General features: G+C 44.0%; 1 protein-coding gene across 1 annotated transcript in view; it reads right to left on the bottom strand.

The window, feature by feature from the left end:
- LOC137368706 (solute carrier family 28 member 3-like) overlaps nt 1–23,319 on the bottom strand; it is a 266,723-nt gene that overhangs the window by 67,729 nt on the left and 175,675 nt on the right. Inside the window, exons 8-10 of the mRNA XM_068028876.1 lie at nt 13,144–13,221; nt 12,962–13,042; nt 11,799–11,879 (exon numbers count right to left, since the gene is read on the bottom strand). Coding sequence (XP_067884977.1) covers nt 11,799–11,879; nt 12,962–13,042; nt 13,144–13,221 — 240 coding nt within the window. The remainder of the gene's footprint in view (nt 1–11,798; nt 11,880–12,961; nt 13,043–13,143; nt 13,222–23,319) is intronic.

The raw sequence follows: 23,319 nt of genomic DNA, 5'->3' as shown, positions 1-23,319 counted from the left end.
ATGTCCCAGCCAGCTAAAATGATGCTTTCATCCTGCAGCAATCCACCCTCTCTGATCTCTTCGTACCTCAAAGCTGGCTGCTTGAAGTCAAGGGGTACTCACTTAAAACATGGCTGATGACACCTCTCAGAAACCCAAGGAATGAGGCCCAGGTGTAATACAATGAATGCGATATGACCACCAGTGCTGTTAGGAAGGGAGCTCCAGGATTTTGATCCAGCGACAGTGAAGGAACGGCGATATAGTTCCAAGTCAGGATGATGTGTGAGTTAGAGGGGATCTTGCAGGTGGTGGTGTTCCCATGCATTTGCTGCCCTTGTCCTTCTAGGTGGTAAAGGTCACGGGTTTTGAAGGTGCAGTCGAAGGAGCCTTGTTGAGTTGCTGCAATGCATCTTGTAGATGGTACATGCTACCACTGTGCGTCAATGGTGAAGGGAATGAATGTTGAATGATGGGGTGCCAATCAAGTGGGCTGCTTTGACCTAGATGGTGTTGAGCTTCTTGAGTATTGTTGGAGCTGCACTCATTGAGAAAAGTGGAGATTATTCCATCACACTCCTGACTTTGCCTTGTAGATGGTAGACGGACTTTGGGAAGTCAGGAGGTGAGTTACTCACCATAGAATTCCTAGCCTCTGACCTGCTGTTGTAGCCACAGTACTTTTGTGGCTGGTCCAGTTCAGTTTCTGGTTAATGGTAACCCCCAGGATGTTGTCAGTGGAGGATTCAGGCATGTTAATGCCATTGAATATCAAGTGCGATGATTAAATTCTCTCTTGTTGGAGATGGTCATTCTCTGGCACTTGTGTGGCGTGAATGTTACTCGCCACTTATCAGCCCAAGCCTGGATGTTGTCCAGGTCTTACTGCATCTGGACACGGGCTGCTTCAGTATCTGAGTCATCGTGAATGGTACTGAATATTGTGAAATCATCAGCGAACATCCCCTCTTCTGACCCTATGATGGAGGGAAGGTCATTGATGAAGCAGCTGAAGATGGTTGGGCCTAGGACACTACCCTGAGGAACTCTGGCAGTGATGTCCTGGAACTGAGATGATTGACCTCCAACAACCACAGCCATCATCCTTTGTGCTAGGTATGCCTCCAACCAGCGGAGTTTCCCCCCCACCCCCCCTCCCCCCGATTCGCATTGATTCCAGTTTTACTAGGGCTCCTTAATGCCACGCTTGGTCAAATGCTGCCTTGATATCAAGGGCAGTTACTCTCACCTCAACTCTGGAGTTCAGTTCTTTTGTCCATACTTGGACCAAGGTTGTAATGAGGTCAGGAGCTGAGTGGCTCGAGAGGAACCCAAAGTGAGCATCAGTGAGCAGATTATTGCTGAGCAAGTGCCGCTTGATAGCACTGTCAACAAACCCTTCCATCACTTTTCTGATGACCGAAAGTAGACTGAGGGCAGTAATTGGCCAGGTTGGATTTTTCCTGCCTTTTTCTTGTGTACAGGACAGGCTTGGGCAATTTCCTACATTTCTGGATAGTTGCTAGTGTTGTAGCTGTACTGGGGCATGGCTAGTTGTGGAGCACAAGTCTTCAGTACTATTACTGGAATGTTGTCAGAGCCCATAGCCTTTGCAGTATCCAGTGCCTTCAGCCATTTCTTGATATCACATGGAGTGAATCAGATTGGCAAGGGCAGACTCGGCCATTGGCAGATAAGGCAATCTGTGGGGTACTGACTGAGTGAAGAGCAACAGATGAGAAATGGAAGCACCTTGAGCTGACTGTCCACTTCCATGTCCCCTTTCACCATCATCACTTTCATGGGCACACCCTGCAAGCATCAAGCTGCAGCACACTTTGGTGCAGATCTGTGAGGCAATAAACAACCAAGCTAGGATATCATTCATCCTGTTTAAGATGGCATTCATAGTGTGCAAGCTTTTGGTGAAGACCTGCAGGCACTCATATGATTGCTGTGTTTCATAGTCCATGCAGGTGGTCATGGAAGTGGACATGGAAGTGGACAGTCAGCTCAAGGTGCTTCCACTTCTCTCTTTCCATGGTCAAGGACATCATTTCAAAGGCTTGCAACATCATGCTGCTCATGCTTGAGATGGACTCCTCCAATCCTTCTGCAAGCGTGCACAGTGCAGCTGCCATTACATCGCACATTCTCTACTGCTGCTCCATAAGTATCCTGTTTGTTCATGGCCCCAAGCTACAGCATCTGCAGCCAGCTAAATAGAGTTTGGAGCATCCTGTGCCCTCCAACATGGGTTCTCCACTTCTTTCTCTGTCGCCACCATTTGCTCTTCCTCACATCAAGCAATGTGTGAGTCACCAGGTAAAAACCCAACTATCTGCCATATTGGTCCCACCAAAGTATGAGTATCTAAGCTGGTGCAGTTTACATGAGTCCTTGACAGTGCACCCTCAGGGCTGTGATCTCCTTTGAGGAGTTGATGGTGTCACCCGTGACCTGGACCACCTCCTGCAGGATGTGGTGAAGACCGTGTGGGAGATAAAAGACATGAGTAAGCTCTTTCAAGGTAAGAATGCTTGATATTATTAAACAGACAATCATATTTTACTCATTGTTGACATAGAATCATAGAAAGTTTAAGGCACAGAAAGAGGCCACTTTGCCCATTATGTCTGTGCCGGCCGAAAAAGATTCACCTATTCTAATTCCACCTTCCATGCATTTGGTCCATAGCCCTGCAGATTACGCCACTTGAGGAGCATACCCAAACTTCTTTTGAATGAGTTGAGCGTTTCTGCCTCAAATATCCTTTCAGGCAGTGATGTTCCAGACCACCACCTGGGTGACTCCGGGTGAAAAATATTTTCCTCATCTCCTCTCTAATTTTTCTACCATTCACTTTAAATCTATTGCCCTCTAGTCACTGACCTCTCTGCTAAGGTGAATAGGCCCTTCACCTCGACTCTATCCAGGCCCCTCAAAATTTTGACATTTCAATCAGATCTGCCCTCAGCCTTCTTTGTTCCAAGGAGAATAACACCAGCTTATCCAATCTTTCCTCATAGCTGCATTTTTCCAGTCCTGGCAACATCCTCGTAAATCTCCTCTGTGCCCTCTCTAGTGGAATTACATCTTTTCTGTAATGAGATGACCAGAACTGCACATAGTACTCAAGTTGTGACCTAACCAATGAGTTATACAGTTCCAGCATAACCTCCCTGCTCTGATATTCTATACCTTGGCTAATAAAGGAAAGGATTTCATATGCCTTCTTAACCACGTTATCGACCCACCTACTACCTTCAGGGATCTGTGAACATTCACTCCAAGGTCCCTCATGCCCTCTACACTTCTCAGTATTTTCCCATTAATTGTGTATTCCTTTGCCTTATTTGACCCCCCCAAATACATCACCTCACACTTCTCTGGGCTGAATTCCATTTGCCACATTTCTGCTCATCTGACCAGACTATCAATATCTTCCTGCAGCCTACAACTATTCTCCTTGCTATCAACCACACAGCCAATCTTAGCGTCGTCTGCAAACCTCTTAATCATTTCCCCTACACTTACATCCAAATCGTTAATATATACCACAAAAAGCAGGGGACCCAGTATTGAGCCCTGCGGAACGCCACTGGAAACTACCCTCCAGTTGCAAAAACACCCGTCAACAATGTTACAACCGACTGCTCAAATCAAAGCCCCCAATCAAAATATACGATTCTGATTGTGGTGGCAGAAATGCACCGTTGATTCAGTCTCATCTCACCACAGATCGCCTAACATATCATTTTCAACTTTCCAAATTGAAGAAAGACCCAGGTAAATTGTACCATCTATTAATCCCCGAATGAGGCTAACCAAACCAGGTATCTTTAGATCAACAAATTAACTGTTTAATTAGAAAAACTAAGTTCTTAAACACGACTAAGATATAAACAGCATTTAAACTGGAACAAAATTAGTGTCCTTGCATATTTACGCTCCTGCCAAAATGAATTCTTCCAATGTGGAATAGGCCAAGGTTGTTGAAGTCCTCACTGCTATTCGATGGAGGGAGAAAAAGGTTCTTCAACAGTAGAGTAGTCCGTAGTCTAATTCAGCAGTTGAATTGATGCTCTTCTTTTCCAGTGATGAATTTCAACAATTACAGTTCAGTAGTTAAAGGAATTTGTTATTTTCTTTTAAGAAATTAATCTGGCTTGACATCAGAATTCTGACAGTATAATAAATAGGGTTTAAATAAACAGAGAGAGAGCTCTCATCTCCTTCAGTATATGCTGGTCCAGCTGTCTGTCTGTCTCTCTCAAAAGCCAGTTTTTCAGCTAGTTTCAAATGTCAATCAGCAACAAAGTATCTTGTGTCTTTGGTCCTGAGTGGTTATATCCTATGGCAATGAGAATGCATTCTTTGACTCAGTATCTGGAGCTTGTTGCCTTAAAACAGTACTGCTTCTTTTCTAGCCTTAAAGGTACAATGCATTCTTCCTGGAAAAAAACTAAGGATCATAACACCTCCATCCATGGCAGAATGAAACACCATTCCTGAAATGTGTTTCCTTATAATGTACAAAAAATACAAATGGAAAAAAATGTTACACGTTAAATTCTTTTCACATTTACAGACATAGACTTTTCTAAAATATTAAAGACTACAGCAACAATTTCCACTAGAACATATCGACTTTAAATTTTCAAAAGATTGTCCCAATTAACCCATTTCAAATTTCCAAGCATAGTTTCCCAGTGGTTCCGTGTTTTCCTTCCAAGTGTCCCTATTGTCTATCACCTCACCCAGGTGAACTGCACAGCTAGCAGCACTGACCACTATTGGGTTCACTATTCTGAGAAGTTTCTTGAGTATCCCTTAACATATGTAGCATCACTTGACACTGGAAAATCCTGTCCAGTGTAACAGAAGCTGATTTTTTTTCCTCACCCTGGGGTGTCAAAGGAACTTGACAGGTTTCCTCCAACACATCAATCTCTTTAGGATACATGGTGTTGCCCACTCTGTTCATACAGTCCTATAAATAAGGATTTGGGTAGGAGTCTGCCTTCTTTACCGCAGTTACTTTTCTACAGTCTATACAAGTTTGAGCCAACCCACCAGGTTTAAGCATCAAGACCACCTGCAAATTCCAGCTGTCCTGACTAGGTTCAACTAAGCTGCCCTTCAGCATGCATTGTATCTCCGCTTCCACTTGGGCCTGTCTGTCTGGATCTAAGCTTCCAGGATGTTGTTTTAAAGGAATGGTATTCCCTATACCCACATCATGTGTGGCTAAGGTAGTACATCCTAGCTTATCCCTACAAACATTTTGAAATGTTGTGAAAACCCTGGTTAGGACTTCATGCTGCTTTGCCTCTAAGTGTAAAAGTCTATTCTTTAATTTTCCTAGCCATTCTGTATTCGCTAATCGGATAATTGGAGGTTCAATCTGAGAATATCCTAGGCCTGCTTCTGCCTTTCCTTCACAATCCTTTTCCTTCTCAACAGTCCCGATTGCCTGACATACCTGTACTGGCTTATCCTCCTGCCTGTGGTAAATTGTTTGAGCATATTAATGTGACAGAACCAGCTCTTCTTCCGGCAATCAGGGGTGTAAATCCAGTAATCAACCTTACCCACTCTTTTGATCACTCTGTATGGGCCACTGGTAACAACACTAATACTTCATCCCTTGGTTTTATGGTTGTGGTTTTCCCACCATTTGACAGGTATGGCATGTCCTACAAAACTGTCTCACATCCTTTGTAAGACCTGGCCAGTAATAATGTTTGCTTATGTGTGATTTGGTCTTCCGAATTCCCCAATGTCCTGCAAAAGGAATGTCATGTGCTAACCTTAATAATCCTTGTCGATATTTAGGTGGTACCACTCTCTGTTCAACAACCGTCAGTCTTCGTTGACAGGTCTATGAGGCGGTCTCCATTTTCTCTTCAAAACCCTTTTGCCATATAATAGCCTTCCGGAACTCCTTTCGCCTCTGCTTCTGCCAGAGCTGTCAGTGCCATTCGGTATATCTCTGGATCAGCTTGCTGTACTGCAATGATAGATGATCGTTAAACATCTCATTTGGATTATCTAAATCCCCTAATAAGGTTTCGGATACTTGGTTATCTATTTGTGGTGTCCCTTTTACCTCCGATAATGGATCCTGTTTAGCCATTGCTCAGGTAACTACACACACAGGAAATATTCCCGGAACCTGTTCCTGTTATTGCTCTGTTTCCTTAGTTTCTCTGTAATTATAGGAGAAACTAATATTTTTAATCCAGCTAAATCATTTCCTAGGAATAGATCAATTACCTTTACTGCCAAACTGTGGACAACACCTACAGTTACTATCCCAAATATTAAGTCACTCTCTCGGTGTACTTTATACAAAGGTAGGGGGAGATATACCCCGCCAATTCCATTAACTAAAACTATAGCATTCAAGGCGCTCTCTGGTGAAAACCTCACATCTGTCCACAGCAAGAGTGTTTGGGTTGCTCCTGTGTCCCTGAGTATAATGATCAGTTTTCCTGCCTCACTTACAGGATATGGAGTTACTCTCCCCTTTGACAAAAATTCATTATAACTCTCAGGTATTTTGTTCTTAATCTCTACACTCCTTTTAGTTTTAGTATCTAGTTTCATAGCTGTCGTTAAAGATATAGTTTGGTCTGCTACATTCTCAGTCAGTCTTTTCTTCTGCACTAACTTTGCGTACCCCAACAAGTCCTATGGGTTTACCTCGCAATTTCCAGCACTCTGAATGAAGACGACCCATTTTGTTGCAATGACAACACTTTGGCTTGCAAACCTCATTTCTACTCTCAGCGCCTTCTTTTCTGTCCTGAGGAGGTGATCCTGGGACATTCCCAGCTGTTCCTTCTTGTCCCTGGCTACTTGCCTTCTTTTCACTCTCCCACTTTCTATCCTTCTCGGGTAATGGGGGCGACAGACAAAATATTCACAAGCTCAAAATCATCAGCAATCTCTGCTGCTTGCCTAACTTTCAAAACTTTCAGGTTATCTGTATGAGTTCTCACGACTGAAGGAATTGAGTTTTTAAACACTTCTAAGAGAATCAATTCTCGAAGGTTCTCAGATGTGGTTTATATCTTTAATGCCCGTATCCAATGGTCAAAAGTAATTTGCTTCACCGTCTCAAATTCTAAATATGTCTGCCCAGCCAATCTCTGTAAGTTCCTAAATTTCTAATGGTAAGCTTCAGGGAGTAACTCAAATGCAGCGAGAACAGCCTTTTTTGTCATCTCATAATCTACAGAAGCCTCTTCAGGAAGCAAGTGTCATTAGCTATGCCTACCAACCTGCCCTGTATAAGCAGTGCCCAGCTTTCTTTCAGCCATTTCCTCTGTTTGGCTATTTTTTCAAAAGATACGAAAAATGCCTCTACGTTCCTTTCCTCGAATGTAGGAAGAGCCTGTATAAATTTAAACAACTTTTCACTGGGTCCTGATCTAAATTCAGATTCTTCCTGACCTGAATTTTCCCTGGATTCAACACTACCCTTTTGACTTAGTTCCATCTCTTTTAACTTAAATTCCCTCTCTTCTCTTCCACTTTCTCTCTGAAGTTCAAGTTTTTTTATTGCTAATGCTTTTTCTTTTCCCTTTCCTCTATTTCCAATTCAAGTTTTCTTAATTCTTTTTCTGCCTCAAGCTTTTTCATTTATAACTGAATCCTAGCCAATACCACTGCATCATTCTCAGACCTACTACCTTCTTGTCTCTTGTATTCCCTTTCTTGTTCCTTGTATTCCCCTTTAGCTTCATCACCATCATCAACCTCTTCTACTAATTCCAGATGTTCGGCTATTCTGTCAATTACCTCTGCTTTTTTGGCACCTGATTTCAATTCCAACCCCAATTTTGCTGCCAATTCTTTTAATTTGTTCTTAGTTAAAGTTATCAAGTCACACAGCTTTAATTAGAAGTCCTCACAGCTTTCCCAAAAACTCTGCTACAACCACTAATGCCATCACAATGGTATAGAATGTACCTTATTATACAAGAAACCTGGTTCTTTTATTTCTTTGTAATTGGCTTTAGATTTAGATCTCAACAATCGAGTTTCCAATTGATATAATCCCAGACGCGAGAGCAATTAAAGATGATGCCAAACGCAAGACCCCAATTTAAATAAGTTATCCCAGAGACGAGTAATTAATATGATTCCAAATGTGTGCCCTCCAAATTAGTCTGATTCTAAACCCAGACACGAGCCACCAAATTAAATATGATTCAATCTCGAGCAAGCCCCCCAATTAATATGTTACAACCGGCCGCTCAAGTCAAAGCCCTCAATCAAAATGTACGATTCTGATCGTGGTGGGAGAAACGCACCATTGATTCAGTCCCATCCCTCCACAGATCGCCTAACATATCATTTTCAACTTTCCAAATTAAAGAAAGACCCAGCTAAATTGTACCATCTATTAACCCCCGAATGAGGCTAACTAAACCAGGTGTCTTTAGATTAACAAATTAACTGTTTAATTAGAAAAACTAAATTCTTAAGACACTACTAAAATATAAACAACATTTAAAATAGGAAAAAGTTAGTGTCCTTGCATATTTATACTTCTACTAAATGAAATGTTCCAATGTGGAATAGTCCAAGGTTGCTTGAAGTCCTCACAGCCATCCGATCGGGGAAAAAAAAGGTTCTTCAACAGTAGAACTGTCCATACTCTAATTCACCAGTTGAATTGATGCTCTTCCCTTCCAGCGATGAATTTCAACAATTACAGTTCAGTAGTTAAAGGAATTTGTTATTTTCTTTTAAGAAATTAATTTGGCTTGACATCAGAATTCTGAGAATATAATGAATAGGGTTTAAATAAACAGAGAGAGAGCTCTCATTTCCTTCAGTATATGCTGGTCCAGCTGTCTGTCTGTCTCTCCCAAAAGCCAGTTTTTCAGCTAGTTTCAAACATCGATCGGCAACAATGTATCTTGTGTCTTTGGTCCTGAGTGGCTGTATCCTATGGCAACAAGAATGCATTTTTGACTCTGTCTCTGAGTGGCTGTATCCCGGGGCAACAAGAATGCATTCTTTGCCTCAGTCTCTGGAGCTTGTTGCCTTAAAGCAGTACTACTCCTTTTCTAACCTTAAAGGCACAATGCATTCTTCCCGAAAAAAACTACAGGTTCATAACAACAATTACCCTTTGTTTCCTGCTACTGAGCCAATTTTGTATCTACCCTGCTGCATTTCCCTGGATCCCAGCCGTAAGTGAATGTTGTCTGCCATGAAGCTGTCTGATATTTAATTCTATCACCAGGGACCTGGGAGGTGCCAATCTCCCCATCTGTGATGACCAGGCACACTGAAACTCCACTGATTTGCATCGCCTGCTCCTCTGCTAGCAGTGAGATGGCTGGAGGACCATCTCCAGTTCTCTGCCTCTCCCTCATGTTCTGTGCTCTCTCCTCTTGTAAGGAGCAAAAGAAGAGACCAATGAATGAGGGTAATAGTATATATCAAATGATGGCTGGACAGCATTTGTTGAAGGTGTGGAAAAGGAATGGCATTGCGTGATGAAGTTGTGTGTCGGGGTTGGGTGGACAGATGGGACACGAGGAAGTGCATAAACAAAGAGGGATGGGTGTAACGCAGTTGGTGTGAGGAATGATATGCCAGAGTAGGCTTGAGAAGACAGAGTGAAGGGGTTGGAGTGATACACACATCAGGATGTAGGTGAATATACCATTGCTCTCACCTTTCCTCCCCTGCTTAGGTTATTGAACTGCTTCCTGCATTGTATTCAGGAGCATGGCACCACACTCTTGCTGCTGACCCCTTGTGCCACCTTCAGCCATGCTTTCTTGGCATCTCCAGCTGGTTTCTTCCCCCTGTCACTAGGGAACAGCATATCGCTCCAGGTCCTCACAGCCCCCAGCAACACATTCAGAGAGGCATTCACTGAAATGAGGCACAACCTTTGACCATTTGGATTCCATTAAGTTGAAATCAGGTCATGTGGTTTGGCATCATGGCTGCTGATATTAATTAATCAGGAAACCCAGGAAACATATTGTAATACAGTGGCTGGGTTAAAAAGCCACTGATAGTCGCACTGCACTTACTTCTAGGTTTCACACACGCAACTGGATCCCCACACTCCCAGCATATCACGAATTTAAAATCCAGCTCATAATCTATAGACAGATTAATACAGATAGTTTAGTTTAAGAATGGACATTAGGCAACATACATCGCACAAGGAAGCCAGTAAATGTGGTAGTCAAACTGGGCAATGATGCTTCTGAGCAGAATCTAAAACAACACAAAATTATGGCAGAAAGGCATTCAGCCGAAGGTTTTGCCATGAAAAGAGAGCTTCTAGCAGAACACCATGCTCATTAGAAGACACTGTAAAGTTTTTTTTTGAAAATACGCTGATGGAGATGGCAGCAATCCAATGCAGTCCTACGTGGCAATTATCAGAGAGAAATACTCTAAAATGCAGTGTACACTGCCAACTCCAGAAACCTTTGCAGACACAAACAGAACACAGAAGCCTCCTGACACAGAACTCCAGAGGTATAATGAAGACTGAGGGGGCGATTTTTTTGGACCTGTACCCAGGTGGGCTCAACCATCTAGGCACAGAGAATATTAGAAAATAGAGAAAGTTGGAGTGCACGCCTGAAACAGAAGCCACCTAATTTTCTTCGCATAGAAGATAGTCCAAGAATCCCGTCATTAGCATTAGGAGCAGAGGTTGTTGCACCCTGGATATACTCATCATTTGTTCCATTAGAAGGATTAAACTATATTTAGGAACCAATTTTTAAATAAAAAGTTTTATCCGCTTAAGGGTTCTATAATGGAGTGGGGGCTTGCAGGAATGGCACGAGTGGTTGGTATGGCGGGGATGAGTGGAGCAAGAAGGAGGTAGCTAAAGGGGAAAAGCCATCTCTTAACAGGGTCCAGGAGCCTCAATGGTTGATTTGGGTCATAGAAGCAATGGGGATTGGTAGAGGGGAAGCAGTAGTGAACACAACCCAGTTGTTCTGGGTGATATCCAGTTGCAGCGGGTGGTGGGTACAGGAGATGGGTGTTCAGGGTTGGGAACAGAGCAGAGGGGAAACATCTATTACTTAAAACACAGCTAATTATTTATTTTAAATAAATATTTTATACAGGTTTCTCCACCGCTTCAACAAATTCTCTAACATCACAGGCAACCCCCACCCACTGTGACTAACCCAACTCTATTTGACCTAAAAGTCTGAGAGCTTATATACCCCAGAGTGCCTAAAGTTGTCTTGCAGGTGCTGAAGAACTTTAAGTCAGTTTCTTAAAAATGGCTAGGAAAGTGCTTTCTCATGCTCCAATGAGAGATGATATCCCATCAGACTTCAAGCCAGGTCAGCAGTCAAAGCATGGAAATTGCTCACTGCAGAGGAGAAGCAGCAGCATCTGAAAGATGCAAAAGCAAGACGCAGCTATGGACATCAGATGGGAGATGTCTATCAGGAACTCTCATCCCTGGTATCCCAGGCAATTGTACAAATTTAGGGCACCAGAAGGATGGCAAGACCAGGAGGGAAGCCCACTCTGGCCTAAGACAGAGGATGTATGTTCAACATAATTTCTAGACAGAAGGCACTGTCGGGAGCAACCTGCACCAGGAGATTGGAGGGGTATGACAATGACCTGAATTGAAAATACAGGCAGGTTCAGGTCATTGCAGGTACAGCACAAATCAGGTGGGCTCTGTCTGCCTCATGCACAGGTGGACATGGAAGAAAAATTGACCCTGCAATGTTTAAATCCGGAAGATAACCAATCTTAACTCTACCAACCTTATCCATCTGAGTAGAACTTACCTGTCCCACAAATATGTTGCCTGCTGCCACCAATGACTCTGTGGGCGATGTACTCATTGAAACTTGCATTATCCAACCAATCTGAACAATGGAAAACAGTCTAAAGCATCTCATGGAATATTGTTACAAAGAAATTTAAATACAGTGGCATTTAAAAAAGTTATTTTTTTGGGAATAAAAGTATAGATTCAAAGGTTATAAGGAATAAAAAGACAAAGTATGCCAGTATCTAGTAACAAGGTGGCACCTAGATTGGATTTGAAGATTGTAGGAGGACAGAAAGATGGAGGAAGAAAAATAACAGTTTTGAAGTCCAAAAACAAATAAGAGCTTAACTGTGGATAAGCCTTGACCTCAACACAAATTGAATGTAGGAAGTGTGCACACAGCAGGATATTTGAAGCTTTGAAGGAAAAAGAAAGGAACTATTGATCAAATAGTAGGGCTCAAATTCTTCAGCACTTCTAGCACGCTTCAAGCCACAATTCTAACAACAACAGCAGTTCCCAAGCACAGGAGAGGAAAAAGGGACGAGGAATTATGGCACCAGGTTACTGCCCCCTTTACATTTCCCAGGGATTTCCTACACATCCTCGAGGTGGGGTGATGTGCTTGCACCTCAAACTGGGATATGTATAAGGCAGTCAGGCAAATAAAGTGAGAAGTATTTAACACAAATTTCCAGCTCATTTGTCTTTTGGTACAGCAGGTAAGTGCCCATTACCAAGTGTCTCCAGAAGAAGCAGGCACCAAACTTTGAGCCTAGCCCCACTTAGATTAAAGGATCTGAGTAGCCTGGGTATCACCACCCAGAAGTAAAGTGGTTTTGTTCTACAAGGCCAGCAAGATGCCGATTAGAGCTGGAGACGTTTTTGGTGCTGTTTTTGGGAAACAGTATGGTCTCCACAACCAGTGGCCATTTCCAAAGCTAAAAGCCAGAGGCCTCAACAGCAACATGATTTGCATGGGCTTCTATCAAGGTCAGGCATATATTCTTTTAAATACCTCATTTAAGGTTCAACCAGTGTTGAGATTATCCACATTGGTGAACTACCTGCCCATCAGCCCACTAATGTTTAGGATTTTGGTGTGCCTTCCATCTGAAAAACAGAGGACAAAGAACCAAACTTTAAAATAATTGAAAAGTGTATTCACTTACATACCTTCAAAATGAGCCACTGTATGAATCCAAGATAATATAATATGGAAATTGTTGTGCTGAAAAAAATCACTATTGGCAAAACCTAATGATAAAATAAAGGAAATCAGAATGTTGGCATTTAAAGTGTGGCATCACCAGCTCTTTTTAAACATCACACAAGTGCAAGTTGCATGTTAAACTGACCTTAAAAGCAAAAAAGTGCTTTATATACGCTTCACCAAATAAAAATTTTGAACCGGCATCCGTATAATCCAAAAAAATCTGTAAGGTAATAATAAAATTGTGTAAATGTTTGTTCAAAAGCATATGAATAATAATAAAGCTTCATAATAATACATATCAGCTTCACATCTAATATATATGGCACCACAAAAACAAAAGCTTAAAAGAACAGCATCATCATCAAGAAATGTTCAGCAAACCTTATTTGCTTAAAAATGCATGATGCATTGATGGCAATCAAGAACAACTCGCACTTATATAATGGTTTTAAAATGGGGGATGTGCTGTATTGGTAAAGTTACTGAATTAATACCTGGTCTGGCCTACATGTGACTCCAGACTGACAGCCATGTGGTTAACTCTTTGTGGTTGACTCTTAACTGCCCTCTGAAATGGCCTACCAAGCCACACTCAGGCTTGTACCAAACCGCTACAGAAATGCCAAAAAAATAATATAATTTGCCAGACCATCTGACATTGACCTAGGCACTGGAAATGACAACAGCACACCCTGGCCATTCAGCTTAGCAAAGTCCTCCTTATTAAGATCTGGGGACTTGTGCCAACATCAGGAGAACTATCCCAGAAACTAGTCAAGCAACAGCCTGACATAATCATATCCAGCGAATCATACCTTACAGCCAATGTCCCAGACTTCTCCAACACCATCCCAGGGATTGTCCTGCCGGTGGGACAGAGGTGGTGGAACAATGATATAAGTTGGGAGGGTGCTCCCCTGGGAGCCCTCAACATTGACTCCAGACCCCATGGAATCTCATGGCATGAGGTCAAACAGGGGCAAGGAAACCTCTTATAAATAAAAACAGACAGTTCTGGAAATACTCAGTAAGTCTGGCAGTATCTGTGGAGAGAGAGGCAGAGTTAACATTTCATATCTGAAACCTTTCATCAGAACTGGCAAAGGTTAGAAATGTAATAGATTTTAAGCAAGTGAATCGGGGTGCGGGGCGGGGTGGAAAGAGAACAAAAGAGGTGTGTGGTAGGACAGAGGGCTGGAAGGAAACCTCCTGCTGATTACCACCTACCACCCTCCCTCAGCGCTGCGGAGTCAGTACTCCTGCATCTTAAACACTACTTGGAAGAAGTATTGAGGGAGCAAGGGCATAGAATGTACTCTGGGTGGGGTACTTGAATCGGCTTGGGAGGAGATGGCAGGAGCTCTGACACAAATTTTCAAATCCTCTTTGGCCACAGGAGAAGTGCCAGAGGACTGGAGGACAGCGAATGTGGTACCATTATTCAAGTAGGGACAAACCAGGTAATTATAGGCCAGTGAGTCGAACATCGGTGGTAGGGTAACGATTGGAAAAAATTCTGAGGGACAGGATTAATCTCCACTTGGAGAGGCAGGGATTAATCAAGGATAGTCAGGGGGAGATCATGTCTAACTAACTTGATTGAATTTTTTCGAGTAGGTGACTAAATGTGTAGATGAGATTAAAGCAGTTGAAGTAGTCTACATGGACTTTAGTAAGGTTTTTGATAAGGTCCCACTTGGGAGATTGGTCAAGAAGGTAAGAGACCATAGGATCCAAGGCAATTTGGCAAATTGGATCTAAAATTGGCTAATTGGCAGGAGACGGAGGGTTGTTTTTACGATTGGAAGCCTGTGACCAGTGGTGTACCCAGGGATCGGTGCAGGGACCCTTGCTGTTTGTAGTGTACATTAATGATTTAGACGAGAATATAGGAGGTATGATCAGTAAATTCACAGCTGACATGAAAATTGGTGGCGTCATAAAGAGTGAGCAGGAAAGCCTTAGATTACAGGACGCTACAGATGGGCTGGTAAGATGAGCAGAGCAGTGGCAAATGGAATTTAATCCAGAGAAGTGTGTGGTGATACATTTTAGAACATAGAACAGTACAGCACAGTACAGGCCCTTCGGCCCACGATGTTGTGCCGACCCTTTAACCTACTCTAAGATCAAACTACCTACATACCCTTCATTCTACTATCATCCATGTACCTATCCAAGAGTCGCTTAAATGTCCCTAATGTATCTGCTTCTACTACCACTGCTGACAGTGCATTCCACGCACACACCACTCTCTGTGTAAAGAACCTACCTCTGACATTTCCCCTAAACCTTCCTCCAATCACCTTAAAATTATGCCCCCTGGTGATAGCCCTTTCCGCCCTGGGAAAAAGTCTCTGGCTATCCACTCTATCTATGCCTCTCATCATCTTGTACACCTCTATCAAGTCACCTCTCATCCTTCTTCGCTCCAATGAGAAAAGCCCTAGCTTCCTCAACCTTTCTTCATAAGACATGCCCTCCAGTCCAGGCAGCATCCTGGTAAATCTCCTCTGCACCCTCTCTAAAGCTTCCACATCCTTCCTATAATGAGGCGACCAGAACTGAACACAATATTCCAAGTGTGGTCTAACCAGGGCTTTATAGAGCAGCAGCATAACCTCGCAGCTCTTAAACTCAATCCCCCTGTTAATGAAAGCCAACACACCATACGCCTTCTTAACAACCCTATCAACTTGGGTGGCAACTTTGAGGGATCTATGGACGCGGACCCCAAGATCCCTCTGTTCCTCCACACTGCCAAGAATCCTGTCTTTAAGCCTGTATTCTGCATTCAAATTCGACCTTCCAAAATGAATCACTTCACACTTTTCCAGGTTGAACACCATCTGTCACTTGTCAGCCCAGCTCTGCATCCTGTCAATGTCCCGTTGCAACCTACAACAGCCCTCCACACTATCCACAACTCCAGAAACCTTCGTGTCATCGGCAAACTTACTAACCCAGCCTTCCACTTCCTCATCCATGTCATTTATAAAAATCACAAAGAGCAGAGGTCCCAGAACAGATCCCTGCGGAACACCACTGGTCACCGAGCTCCAGGCTGAATACTTTCCATCTACTACCACCCTCTGTCTTCTATGGGCCAGCCCATTCTGTATCCAGACAGCCAAATTTCACTGTATGCCAAATTTCCCTGTATTCATGCCATTTATTGTAACAGGGATGGAGCATGAAAGCAAGGAAGACTTGCTACCAATTGTGCAGGGCATTGGTGAGAGGACTAACAAGGCAAGGGAATATACAATGGATGGTAGGACCATAGGGAGTACAGAGGGTCAGAGGGACTTTGGTGTACTTGTCCATAAGATCACTGAAGGGAGCAGCACAGGTAGATAAGGTGGTTAGGAAGGCATATGGGATACTTGCATTTATTAGCCGAGGCATAAAATATAAGAACAGGGAGGTTATGATGGAGCTGTACGAAATGCTCGTTAGGCCACAGCTGGAGTACTGTGTACAGTTCTGGTCGCCACACTATAGGAAGGATGTGATTGCACTGGAGAGGGTGCAGAGGAGATTCACCAGGATGTTGCCTGGGCTGGAACATTTCAGTTATGAAGAGACACTGGATAGGCTAGGGTTGTTTTCCGTAGAGCAGAGAAGGCTGAGGGGGGACCTGATTGAGGTATACAAATTTATGATGGGCATAGATAGGGTAGATAGAAATAAACTTTTTCCTTTAGCGGAGGTGTCAATAACTAGGGGGCATAGATTTAAGGTAAGGGGCAGGGGTTTAGAGGGGATAAGAGAAAAGGTTTTTTCACCCAGAGGGTGGATGGAATCTGGAACATACTGCCTGAAGGCGTGGTAGAGGCAGGAACCCTCAGAACATTGAAGAAGTATTTAGATGAGCACTTGAAACGCCATAGCATACAAGGCTATGGGCCAAGGGCTGGAAAATGGGATTAGAATAGATAGGCTTGATGGCCAGCACAGACACGGTGGGCCAAAAGTCCTGTTTCTGTGCTGTACAACGCTATGACTCTATGAATCATACAAAGTTAGCATACAGGTACAGTAAGTAATTAGGAAGGCAAATGGAATGTTGCCATTTATTGTAACAGGGATGGAGCATGAAAGCAAGGAAGACTTGCTACCAACTGTGCAGGGCATTGGTGAGACCACACCTAGAGTACTGCATACAGTTTTGCTCTCCTTACTTAAGGAGAAATATAATTGCATTGGAAGCAGTTCAGAGAAGGTTCTCTAGGCTGATTCCTGGAATAAAGGGGTTGCCTTATGAGACAAGGCTGAGCAAGTTGGGCCTACTCATTGGAGCTTGGAAGAATAAGAGGTGATCTTATTGAAACATGTAAGAGTCTGAGGAGACTTGACAGGGTAGATGCTGAGAGGATGTTTCCACTCATGGGGAAATCTAGAAATAGGAAACACAAGTTCAAAATAAGGGGTCTCCCTTTTAAGACAGAGAAGAGGAGGAATTTCTGCTCTCAGAGGATTGTTAGTCTTTGGAATTCTCTTTCCCAGAGAGTAGTGGAGGCTGGGTCATTGAATATATTCAAAGTTGAGTTAGTCAGATTTTTGATCTACAAGGGAGTAAAGGGTTATAAGGGGCAGGCAGGAAAGTGGAATTAAAGCCACAATCAGATCAGCCATGACCTTCTTGAATGTCGGAGCAGGCTGGAGAGGCTGAATGGCCTACCTCCTGTTCCTATTTCTTCTGTTCTTACCTAACTGTTGCAGACGCATCTGTCCATGACAGAATTGGTAGAAGTGACCACTGCACAGTTCTTGTGGAGACGAAGTCCCGACTTCACGTTGAGGATACCATCCATTGCGTTTTGTGGCACTACCACCGTTCTAAATGGGATAGATTCAGAACAGATCTCGCAGCTCAAAACTGGGCATTCATGAGTCACTGCGGGCCATCGTGAGCAGCAAATTTTTATTCAATCATAATCTGTAACCTCATGGCCTGGTATATCCCTCCTTTACCATCACCTTAGATGGCTCCTTAGACAGCACCTTCCAAACCCGCGACCTCTACCAACTAGAAGGACAAGGGCAGCAATTACATGGGAACGCCACCACCTGCAAGTTCCTGTCCAAGTCACACACCATCCTGACTTGGAACTATATCGCCGTTCCTTCACTGTCGCTGGGTCAAAATCCTGGAACTCCCTTCCTAACAGCACTGTGGGTATACCTACCCCAAATGGACTGCAGCGGTTCAAGAAGGCAGCTCACCACCACCTTCTCAAGGGCAATTAGGGATGGACAATAAATGCTGGCCTGGCCAGTGACTCCTACATCCCATGAATGAATAATAAAAAACATCCAGACAGGGGATCAACCCTAGTTCAATGAGGAGTGCAGGAGAGCATGCCAGGAGCAGCACCAAGCATACCTAAAAATGAGGTAGAAGTGACAACACAGGACTACATGGATGTTAAACATTGGAAGCAGCATGCAACACAGCTCAGAAATTCCACAACCAATGGATCAAATCAAAGCTCTGTAGTACTGCCACATCCAGTAGTGGACAGTTAAACAACTAACTGGAGGAGAAGGCTCCACAAGCATCCCATTCTCAATTTTGCAAACTCCATTTGCATTCTGTTTCTTGACATTTAATTTCTCCCCGCTCCGTCCTAACACAGTCCTTCCTTCTTGTTCTTCTACCACCCTTCCCCCTTTCACGTGTTCAAAGACTGTTACATTTCCAACTTTTGCCACTTCTGATGAAGGGTTACAGACCTGAAACGTTAACTCTGTTTCTCTCTCCACAGATGTCACCAGACCTGCTGAGTATTTCCAGCACTTTCTGTTCTCATTTCAGAGTTCCAGCATCTGCAGTATTTTGCTCTTATTTTAGTGTATAATTCACTGCCACTTCCATTCCAGGAATGCCTACCTTGAAGAAGTTCTACTCTTGTCTCCGATGGGATTTCTGTTTATCTGTTTTACCTTGCTCCCTTTCATTGCTTTCCATTTCCCTCCTGGTGTTCAATAAGATTTCTACTAAAACTCGTTTTCACAGCCACATTTCCTTCCTCAGCAACCGTCTCCAGACTCCAGCTCCGACTTATTCCACGTGAATTCCAACTGAAGTTTCATCCTTCATGTTTCACATCCACCCAGGATTACAGGTATCTCCAAGACATACAACATTTCTCGGACTGCTGTTCTCACCGCATCCTGAGATCCACACTCAGTGTCATGCACCAGCACATATATACACTCGACATCTCTCTCCAGCAGCACCAACTCAACCTATCGCAAAGCTGTCCTGCACCACAATTTCATTTCAGCCTTCACCTTATACGACGCATTAACAAAAAACTTTTTCTCTTCCTTTCAGGTGTTAAGGAACGCAAGCTCCAGCAGATGGGTACCACGCCCCTCCAGATCTTTCTTCCCCTTCTCTTCCCTCTGACCCCATCCCTTCTCCTCATCTCACCCTTGCAGTGTATTCACAATACCCTCTGACCTTCCCCTCTCGGACGCCGAACAACCTGTACTTAGTAAAGGACTCAGTTTTATACCCTTACGTCCCCACCTCAATGAATTTTGCGCTCGACTTGATGTTCTGCTTTTCTTCCATCACCTTCGCCTCCAGAGTCACTTCTTTGGTCAGGAATCCTCCCACCGACTCACCCCCCACCTGGGTCCCTTCCACTGGCCTCTTACCCGCTCTTGATCTTTTCATTGAAAACTGTCGGCATGACATCGGGCGTCTTAATTTCTCTTCCCCCATCACCCACTCTCTCCCTCTGAGCTTGTTGCACTCCGTTCTCTCAGGTCTAACCCTAACATTGTGATCAAACCCACTGACAAGGCTGGTGCTGTTGTTGTCTGGCGCACTGACCTCTACCTTGCAGAGGCTGAGCGCTAACTCTCAGACACTTCTTCCTACCTCCCCTTGGACCATGACCCCACCACCGAACATCAAGCCACTGTCTACAGGACTGTCACTGACCTCATCTCCTCTGGAGATCTTCCCTCCACAGCTTCCCACCTCGTAGACGCGCATCCCCAAACAGCTCACATCTATCTCCTTCCTAAAATCCACAAACAGGACTGTCCCGGTAGACCCATCGTTTCAGCCTGTTCCTGCCCCACTGAACTTATTTCTTCCTATCTAGATTCTATTTTCTCTCCTCTTGTACAGTCTCTTCCCACCTACATCTGTACTCTTCTGACGCCCTACGTTATTTGGACAGTTTCCAGTTTCCTGTACTGTCTCCTCTTCACTATGGACATTCAATCTCTCTACACCTTCATCCCCCACAAAGATGGTCTGAGGGCTCTCCGTTTCTTCCTTGAATAGAGGCCCAATCACCACAACTCTTCTCCACCTGCCTGAACTTGTTCTCACATTAAACAACTTGTCCTTCAACTCCACTCACATCCTCCAAATAAAAGGTGTTGCTATGGCTACCCGCATCGGTCCTAATTATGCCTGTCTTTTTGAGGGTATGTCAAACATTCCTTGTTCCAGTCCTACTCAGGTCTCCTTCCCCAACTCTTTTTCCAGTACATTGATGATTGTATCGGTGCCGCTTCCTGTTCTCGCCCTGAACTGGAAAACTTCATCAACTTTGATTCCAATTTCCACCCTTCTCTCACCTTCATATGGTCCATCTCCGACACTTCCCTTACCTTCTTCGGCTTCTCTGTCTCCATCTCTGGGGATAGGCTGTCCACTAGTATTTATTATAAGCCCATCAACTCCCATGGCTACCTTGATTTCACTTCCTCACACCCAGCCTCCTGTAAGGTTCCATTCCATTCTTCCAGTTTCTCCGACTCCAACACATCTGTTCTGATGACGCATCCTTCCACAACAGCGGCTCTGATATGTCTTCCTTTTTCCTCAATCGAGAATTTCCCAGCACTGTGGTTAAGAGGGCCCTCGACCATGTCCGACCGATTTCCTGCATTTCTGCCCTCACCTCGTCCCATCTCTCCCAGAATTGACAGGGTTCCCCTTGCCCTCACTTCCCACCCCACCAGCCTCCACATCCAAGGGATCATCCTCTGCCAATTTCACTACCTCCACCATGATACCACCACCAAGTACATCTTCCCCTCCCCTGTCAGCATTCCAAAGGGACCATTCCCTCTGCAACACCCTGGTCCACTCCTCCATCACCCCTGACCCCTCTTCCCTTTCCCACGTCACCTTCCCATGCTTTCGCAGGAGATGTAATTCCTGCCCTTATACCTCCTCTGTCCTCACCAACCAAGGCCCCAAACACTCCTTCCAAGCAAAGCAGTGATTTACTTGTACTTATTTCAATTTAGTATACTGTATTCATTGCTCACAGTGCAGTCTTCTCTACATTGGGGAGACCAAACGCAGATTGCGTGACTGCTTTGCAGAATACCTTCACTGGTCCACAAGCATGATCCAAAGCTTCTGGTTCCTTGCCATTTTAATTTTCCACCTTGTTCCCATGCCCACATTCCTGTCCTCGGCCTGCTGCAGTGTTCCAGTGCACATCAACACAAGCTCAAGGAACAGCACCTCATTTTCCAATTAGGAACGCTACAGCCTTCTGGACTCAATATTAAGTTCACTAATTTCAGACCATGAGCCCCATTATTTTTTGTTTATTTATTATTTTTATTTTACTTTTTATATATTCTTTTTAAATTATTTATTTTTTAACCATGTGCTAGTCTTAAACTTGTTTTTCATGTTTTTGCTTGCATACATACCTGTTCAATATTCTGCGAATAGCACTCTCTCTGGACTCGCACTTCGTCTTTCGCTAGAACTATTTAGCACTCAATTTGCAATCTGTTCCATGACATGTCATTTCATCTCTCCTCCCTCTTTCCTATCACAGTCCTTCCTTCTTCTTCTTCCCCACTCCCCCCTTTCACTTGCTCAAAGACTGTTACATTTCTAACTTTTGCCAGTTTTGATGAAGGGTCGCAGACCTGAAACATTAACTCTGTTTCTCTCTCCACAGATGATGCCAGACCAGCTGAGTATTTCCGGCACTTTCTGTTCTCATTTTAGAGTTCCAGCATCCGCAGTATTTTGCTCTTATCCCATCCGCAATAATGGGGAAGCCCAGCACATCAGTGTAAAAGTCAAGACTGAAGCATTTGCAACCATCTTTAGCCAAAAGTACCAATTGGATGATCCATCTCCGCCTCCTCCTGAGATCCCCAGCATCACAGATGACAGTCTTCAGCCAATTCGATTCACTCCATACAATATCAAGAAACAGCTGAAGGCACTGGATACTGCAAAGGCTATGGGCTCTGACAACATTCCGGCAATAGTACTAAAGACTTGTGCTCCAGAACTAGCCGCACCCATAGCCAAGCTGTTCCAGAATAGCTGCAACACTGGCATCTAACCAACAATGTGAAAAATTGCCCAGGTTTGTCCTGTCCACAAAAAGCAGGACAAATCCAATCTAGTCAATGACTGCCCCATCAGTCTACTCTCGATTTTCAGCGAAGTGATGGAAGGTGTTGTCGACAGTGCTATAAAGCGGCACTTATACCGTAATAACATGCTTAGAAATGCTCCTTTTGGATTCCGCCAAGGCCACTCGGCTCCCGACTACATTACAGCCTCGGTCCAAATATGGACAAAAGAGCTGAATTCTAAAGGTGAGGTGAAAGTGACTGCCCTTGACATCAAGGCAGCATTTGACGAACTGTGGCATCAAGGAATCCTCGCAAAATTGAAGTCAATGGGAATCGGGAGAAAACTCTCCATTTGTTGGAGTCATACCTAGCACAAGGAAGATGGTTGTGGTTGTTGGAGGCCACACATCTAAGCCTCAGGACATCGATGCAGGAGTTCCTCAGGGTAGTGTCCTAGGCCCAACCATCTTTAGCTGCTTCATCAATGACCTTCCCTCCATCATAAGGTCAGAAATGGCGATGTTCGCTGATGATTGCAGAATGTTCAGTGCCAATCGTGACTCCTCAGATACTGAAGCAGTCCATGTCCACACGTAGCAAGACCTGAATAACATTCAAGCTTGGGCTGATAAGTGGCAAGTAAGATTCGCGCCACACAAGTGCCAGGCAATGACTATCTCCAATAAGAGGGAATCTAACCATCTCCCCTTGACATTCAATGGCATTACTATCACTGAATCCCCCACCATTAACATCCTTGGTGTTACCATTGACCAGACACTTAACTGGACCAGACATATAAATACTGTAGCTAAAATACTGTGGCTAAAGTGCAGGTCAGAAACTGGGAATTCCGCAGTGAGCAACTCACCTCCTGACTCCCCAAAGCCTGTCCACCATCTACAAGACACAAGTCAGGAGTGTGATGGGGAATACTCTCCAC

This window comes from Heterodontus francisci, chromosome 4, assembly GCF_036365525.1.
Source record: "Heterodontus francisci isolate sHetFra1 chromosome 4, sHetFra1.hap1, whole genome shotgun sequence".
Taxonomy (NCBI): Eukaryota; Metazoa; Chordata; class Chondrichthyes; order Heterodontiformes; family Heterodontidae; genus Heterodontus; species Heterodontus francisci.
This window is presented reverse-complemented; position numbering and strand designations above follow the sequence as displayed.